The 7151-nt window shown below is 52.5% G+C and overlaps 1 protein-coding gene across 1 annotated transcript; it reads right to left on the reverse strand.

Annotated features, from left to right (window-relative positions):
• Positions 1–1073: 1073 nt before the first annotated feature.
• Positions 1074–3977, reverse strand: LOC138389202 (group IID secretory phospholipase A2-like). The gene is made up of 4 exons (XM_069477415.1): positions 3917–3977; positions 3236–3380; positions 2441–2547; positions 1074–1219 (listed from the first exon to the last, which is right to left on the reverse strand). The coding sequence occupies exons 1-4, from the start codon at positions 3954–3956 to the stop codon at positions 1074–1076; spliced, it is 438 nt and encodes a 145-aa protein (XP_069333516.1). The 5' UTR covers positions 3957–3977.
• Positions 3978–7151: the final 3174 nt, after the last annotated feature.

Here is a 7151-nt window from a genome sequence, read left to right on the forward strand (position 1 = left end):
CCTGGAGGGGATCTGGGTGAGGCATCAACAATATCTGCTACCTCCTCTATCTATCTATTATGGGCATATTTGATCCACAAGCATTAATTGAGCACCTACTGTGTTCGAGAACAGAGGACACAAGGACGGGGCAGACGTGGTCTCCATCCTCTGGGAGCTCCAGGATAGTTGTGGGACATCAGAGAAGTCCCATGTACCACTCAAGGTAAAGCTAAGCAGTAGAGAGCCCCGAAGGACTATGGGAGCTCAGAGGAGGGAGTGAGCTCTGGCAGCAGGGGCAGGGGAGTCAGCCTGGGGACACTCCTGGGAAGCAACCTTTGACCCTGAGGAGCTGGGAAGGGCTGGTCCCGAGGAGAGGGCTGCAGGAGTGGTTCTGCAGGGGGCCCATCCTGAGCCAATGCCCGGGGGCAGGAGAAAGTACTCCAGGCCCCAGTGCCCGGAGCCGCTTCTGGGTTCTGAGTCCAGGACAGGGACTCCGAGCCTGCAGGGACCCCGAGCCTGCAGGGACCTCAGAGCCTAGTCAGGAAGAGGGACACAGGGCCAGACTATGTGGGGTCCGGACGCCTAAGAAAGGCTTTATCCTAGGGCAGGGGAGGGCCTTGGGGTTTTAAGAGAGAGAGTCACATGGACAGAAAGATACAAATCGGCCTTTAGAGAGGCCACTCAGTTTGCAGCTTAGAGGGTGTATCAGAGCGGGTGAGATGGGGCTGGGGGCCAGCAGGTGGGGGGCAGTGGCAGGGAGCCAGGCCCACACCACAGAACCTGCCACAACTACCCCCAGACCCCTGCCTCCACCCCTGCGGCTTTGGCCCCAACACCATCTCTGGGGGCTCTCGGCTTCGGCTTCGGCTTCTCCCGAGATCCAGATGCACCCTCAGGACTTGGCTGCTGCCTTGGCTGGGAGGAGCCAGAAGGTCAGGAGGCATGTGGGGGGCACTGGAACCCCCTGCCCCCTGGAGTGCTTTAAAAGCCAGGCTGTTTCAAGTTAGATGCTGCGGCAGGGACGTTGACCATCCTGCGTGACTTTCAGAGCTCAGGGAGCTGAGGAACAGGGGAGGGGGTGCGGGCTTCTCCTAGCAATTTGGGGTGGGGCCCTTGCAGTGGGGCCACCAGTAGAAACGCAGGCGCTTGTTGTAGGTGTCCAGGTTGCGCTTCAGGCAGAAAGCCACCTCCTTGTCACAGGCACACAGCTGCTGCTCACACCAGGTCCCCTTGTTGGCTGTGGGTGGAGGACAGGGGAGCTCAGTGTCTGTCCCTTCCTGACGCAGAGCCAGGTGTGGGTCTCGGGCCCCTGAAGGCAGCGCAGGGTCTGCTCAGCTGTGGAGGTCCCTGCCCCAGCGACCTTGATTCTAGCTGCATGACCTTGGACACGTACCATGACCTCTGAGTGTACCATTGCGCCTTTGCTTATTTCACCCATTCACTGAACAATTATTGAGCACCGACCATGTGGCTGGTCCTGAGGGGAGAGGACTGAACAAAAGGCGCATGCGAGGCAGGAAGGAAAGAGCAAACTGTGCCAAGCGAAAGGAAGGAATCATGCGGGGCTGGGAGATTGTAAGTCAGCGTCATGGAGCCACCGAGGCTGGAATCTTAAGTGTCTGCTGCTCCTAGAGAAAGTGGGGAGGTGGAGGGGGATGGAACAGTAGGTGCGAAAACTCCAGGCAGGCCCGATTATGGGCTTCAGTTTCATGATCTGTAAAGTGAAGATAATGGTAGGAGCTGCCTCGGGGGTTGCTATGAGAGTTAAAGTAAGAAGACGCAGCACTTAGCATGTAGTAAGTGCTCAGTAAATGTTGGATCTGATCTGATTGTTATTATTATTAAGCTCTTAGTTAACACTTTTTCTCTATGCTGGGGGTGCTGGCATGGAGGCAGGGGCCGGGTGTCCTGGGTTCCAGCCCGGTCTCTGTCCTCTGCAGCCGTGTGAGTCCCCAGGGAAACTCTTCCCCAGTCTAGTTTCGGTTTCCTAGTCTGTACAATGGAGATGATCAGGGTTTTGCTGCCTCCTTGCTGGGCTGTTGTGAGGATCAATAATGGTGAAAGTCATTACTGGTCGGTCGCCTGTGTAATTTACTGAGCATGCTCTCTGTGGCAGGGATCCTGCGAGGCCCATTCTGTCTGTCTCATCTTAGTTCTTGCAATAACTTTATGGCATAGATTATAGATGAAGATACTGAGGTTCAGAGAGGTTAAGCAACGTGTTTGTGGTCACAGGACTGGTTTGCGGTGGGCCTGGCTTCCAGGTGCAAAAGGGTCAACCTCCCATGGACCCTCTCCACACCTTGGTGCCCATTTCTGCCCCTCCTCCACAGCCCAGCTGTGGCGACTGGGCACAGGTGAAAACAGAGAGGTCTAGCAGCTGTGCTGCGCAGGTGGGGTGGGGGGGCAGAACCCCCCTCATGGGCCTCTAGCTCCCACCCCGAGGCCCACCACTCACAGCAGTGGACGACCCCCTGGGAGTAGTTGTATCGGTAGTGGTCCGTGTGGAAGCAGCATCCGTGGAACTTCAGGTGGGCGTAGCAGCAGTCGTGGACCTTGCAGCACCTGGCGGGAGAGGGCGGAGCTGGGGCAGGACCGCTGAACGGGCTCCCGCTGACTGGGGGTCTCTGGCTGCCCCTGGCCCAGAGGAGAACTCACACCCCCACCTGGGAAGAGTCAAACCCTGAGAGGCTCCGGTCTTCCTGACGATCGTGATAGCCAGCATTTAGTAAGCGCCTCCTGTGCGCCAGTCACCTGCTTTATCTACGCCTTCTCTCTCAATCCTCAAACCACCCTGTGATGGAGCTCCTAGCATTCTCCCCATTTCACAGACGAGACACTGCGACTCGGGGAGGTCAAGCCACTTGTCCAAGGTCACACAGCCTGTAAATGGTAGACTAGGGAGGTGACCCAGGCCTGGCTGGCTCTCGTCCCTCCTCTGGCCAATTCCCAGGGTGGGTGTGAGGATCAAATGAGATAATGGCAAACGAGGGGGGCATTTAAAGACAAGGTGCAATGGCGGTGGGGGTATATGTGGGTGTTATAACTAGACTAGGGGGTGGGAGGGCTGGGGAGTCAGGTCTTCAGAGACTCTGGGGAACCTTCTAGAAGGCTAGGACTCAGCAGAGTTCCTAGCACATGGTAGATGCTCAACAGATGGAATTCACTAACTGAATAAATGGGTGGGGACGAAAGGAGAGTCCTGGGGCGGGGCAGGATAGGATTGCCATCCGCGATCCTGGGGAGGCGTTACCAGTCCGAGGCATCTTTGGGCTGGCCTCTGCCACCGAGTCCGCAGTAACAGCCGTAGGGCCAGTAGGAGAAGAGGGGTGTCTTCCCGGTCACTTGCTTGATCATCTTGTTCAGGTTCAGGATCCCGCCCTGGGCTGGCACCACACCTGCCAAGCAGCCCAGCAGTGAGGAGAGTGGGGGAGTCTAGGGGCGTGCCAGCAGGCCGCAGGGTGGCACCTCTGCCTGCCTGGACCAAATGACTCTGAATGATGATGATGATAAAATGATGACAATTACTGCTGTTGTTAAAAATACAGAGGCAATTATTGAGTGTTTACTATAGGTCTTTTTGTATATTGATTTATGGACTCCATCCCATGAGATAAATACTTTTTTTAAAATAAATAAACTTTTCATTATGGAATAATTTCTGGATACATAGAAAAGTCACGAAGATAGGTCCAGGTTCCAGACTTCTGGTTTCTCAACCTCACAGCAGTGCGAGGCATGCCACGCAGCTTGGCCACCCAGAGCTCTCTGGCCGGAGCCATCGTCCGAGGGGACTGGCAGCCACTGATGGCTCCTTGCAGGGGGCAGAAGGGTTGGGGGAGGGCCAGAGCACTGGGATCAGAGCACCGGCAGCCCAGTCTGGGAGCAAGCACTGGGCGCACCAGCCCTCCCTTCCCTTCCCGACCCCACTCACCAGCCATCACCACCAGCCCCCACAGCAGGCGAAGTTCCATGATCCCAGTGCCGAGCAGAGGGGGCAGCTGCTGGAAGTCCCCTTCCGTGCAGGGGGTCTCCTTATATCAGGTTCACCCAGCCGGGCCTCTGAGCTGGTGGAGGCAACACGCGCTCCTTCCGCTTCCTCTCTTCTGGCACTGGGAAATTTTATTTTTTTATTTTTTAACATCTGGGTTTCCCCCCGTTTTTGATAAAAGAAACCTATATTTCAGTGTAGACGATTTAGAAAACATAAACAAGAAATTTAAAATCACCTGTGGGCTGGGCACAGTAGCTCGTGCCTGTAATCCTAGCACGTTGGGAGGCCAGGAGTTTGAGACCAGCCTGGGCAACACAGTGAGACCCCCCTCTCTACAAAATAGAAAAATTAGCTGTGTGTGGCATGGCACACGCCTGTCGTCCCAGCTACTCAGGAGGCTGAGGCAGGAGGATCGCTTGAGCCCAGAAGTGTGAGGCTGCAGTGAGCTATGATCAGGCCGCTGCACTCCAGCTCAGGCAACAGAGCAAGACCCCAGCCCCAAAATAAATAAAATAAATAAAATAAATAAATAAATAAGTAAAATCATCTGTGAATTCATTAAGTATCATTAAAATTTTGGTGTCTGTCCTTCTGGTCTTATTGTGCTTTCTCTCTCTTTCTCTTTCTTTCTGTAATATTCTATCTATGTCTATATTTTCCTCTGACCAAATTAGGAAAATGTTATATTTAATACTTTGTAGCCTATTTTTTCATTTCCCGATATAACTTGAACATATTTCTATGTTGTTAATTATTCTTCCTCAGTAACATTTTGAAAGGCAGCCTCATATTTCCTTCTATGGCTATACCATTTATTTACTGTAACTCCTACTGAAGGACACAAGAGTTGTTACAATTTTTTACTATTCTAGACCATACAGTGAAGGAAAGCTAAGCTCTGTTCACGTCCAGAACTGTTTCCGTAGGAGCTATTCCCAGTGTGGACCTGCTGAGTCGAAGCACGTGCACAGCTCGAGGGCAATGGCTGTGGGTGGACAGCTCGCCCTGCAGAAGGCCTGCCCCGTTTACATATGAGAATCCTAATGAGGTGAATGGGGGGAACCAGCCCAGCTAGGGCTGACGTGCTGATGACAGGACACACACACGGCCACTGCACAGAGATTGCCAGCCTCCAGGGCTCCACTGAGAGCCTTGTCCACACTCGGCAGAAACTGGTTTTCTTTGATGCCTGTTAAGTGGCTGTTCAAGGACATAATGCCCAGACCAACCTCTTTGTGCCGGCTCACCAGTCCACACACAGGAGTACGCCAGCAAGAGTCGCTGCTGGGAGGCACTCGTGCAAGCTCCCCGCTTCCCTATCTCTTTTAAATCTGATTTTTGCCTTTGTTCCTTGACTCGGTCAACCAGCTGACCACCTCATATGTGAGTCAACAATCCACATGCGAAATAATTCAACTGCAGGCAAAACAGGTGTCTCTGGCACATTTTTTGGCATTAAATGTTGGCTGTGCTTATGCCCATCATCATGATGTTCATCCTCATCATCACTGTTTATAATAAATAGAATAAATAGCTAAGCTTTTCTTCTGCACCATCTAATCTGCTGTTAATTTCATCCACTGCACTTTTCATCTCAGGGTATTTTTTTCTCTCTATAAATTTGATCTAGATTTTTTTTATATCCTTCACACTTCTACTTAACATGCTCAAACTTTCTTTTATCTTCTTAAATGCATAGAATATACAGTCATCCCCTTTATTTATATGCAGTTTCGATTTCCAAGGTTTCAGTTACCCACGGCATACAGGACACTAACATATTTTGAGAGCGGAAGAGACCACATTCACGTAGCTTTTATTACAGTATATGGTTATAATGGTTCTATTTTATTATTATTGTTAATTTCTTACCATGCTGAATTTATAGTTTAAACTTCATCGTAGGCATGTATGCATAGGAAAAAGCATACAGAATTTGGCACTGTCTGGGGCTTCAGGCATCTGGGGGGTCTCAGAACATACCCCCTGTAGATAAGGGGGGGCTGTCTTTATCTGCTAATCTTGTCATTTGTGTCATTTCTAGGTCTTTTTCTATAGTTTGGTGGTTTCTTTAGAAGAGATTTCCAGAAGTGAAATTGCCGGGTCATTCGACAGAAGGTTTTTGAGTTTTTTCCTTTCTCTGCAAGTCTGTGTCAATTTAGAAATCCGGTTGTTTCTGCCGCTTCAGCAGTTTCTGAGCACCCAGCAGGCCTGGTTGTTTCCCGAGACTTGCCAGGCAGCCGGGGTGTTTTCACTTCCCTGGTGACAGTCGGGAAAACACTTGATGATGATTCCGTTTGGCCGCGGTGCAGCTGGCTCTCCGGGTGGAGGCTGGGAGACGGCCAGTTCTGTTAACGCTGGTTACCAGCGCCGGGCTTCTCCCGGGTGTCAGGCACTGGGCTGTTACCGCGTTTAATTTTCACGACCACACCATGGGGAAGATACTGCTAGCCTATCTTACAGGGCGGGGGAAACGGGGGCTGAGAGAGGTCAGAAACTTGACCAGGGTCACACGCCAGGTACGTGGCAGAGTTTGTCCTTACCATGTGTGGGGCACTGTTCTAAGAACACACATATGAAATGTAAGCGGGCACCACCCTAATCTCCATTCGACAGGTGAGTCACCGTGTCCTGGGGCTCTGCCACACGTATGTTCTCACTGTCCCAGCATAGAGGCAGAAGTGGGAACAGCCGGCAGAGTCTGGAAACCTGCTGCCCCCAGCCTCACTGCAGGAGAGAAGAAAGGGGACCCCCTCTCCCCTTTCCTAAGAACACCCCAGGGGGGTGAGAGCACATCATCTCAGCCAGTAGCCAGCGACTTCGTCCACCTACCCCTGCCTGCAAAGCCCCATTTACCAGAACAATTGCCTGGGTTCCCTCCATGGTGAAAACCTGCCAGAGCCCATCCGCAGAGAAGCTCAGCACTCCTGCAGGTTTGCAGGGAGGGTCGAGGGAAGCAGAGGGAGCCGGGCTTCCCCGTGTGGGGAAGAGGAGCCAGAGAGAGGCTTGAGCTTGGCCTTCTGGGAGGGGACCCACTTTTCTCCATCTGCCCTAAGGCAGAACCAAAGGAAGTGGGTTAAACAGCTGGAACCACTGACACTGGAACCCCTGAGAGAACCGTGGCTCTATCTGTTCTGTGAGCCGCAGCAGAGCTACTCAGGGATAACACCACGTC

Source organism: Eulemur rufifrons, chromosome 8 (assembly GCF_041146395.1).
Source record: "Eulemur rufifrons isolate Redbay chromosome 8, OSU_ERuf_1, whole genome shotgun sequence".
NCBI classification, from domain to species: domain Eukaryota; kingdom Metazoa; phylum Chordata; class Mammalia; order Primates; family Lemuridae; genus Eulemur; species Eulemur rufifrons.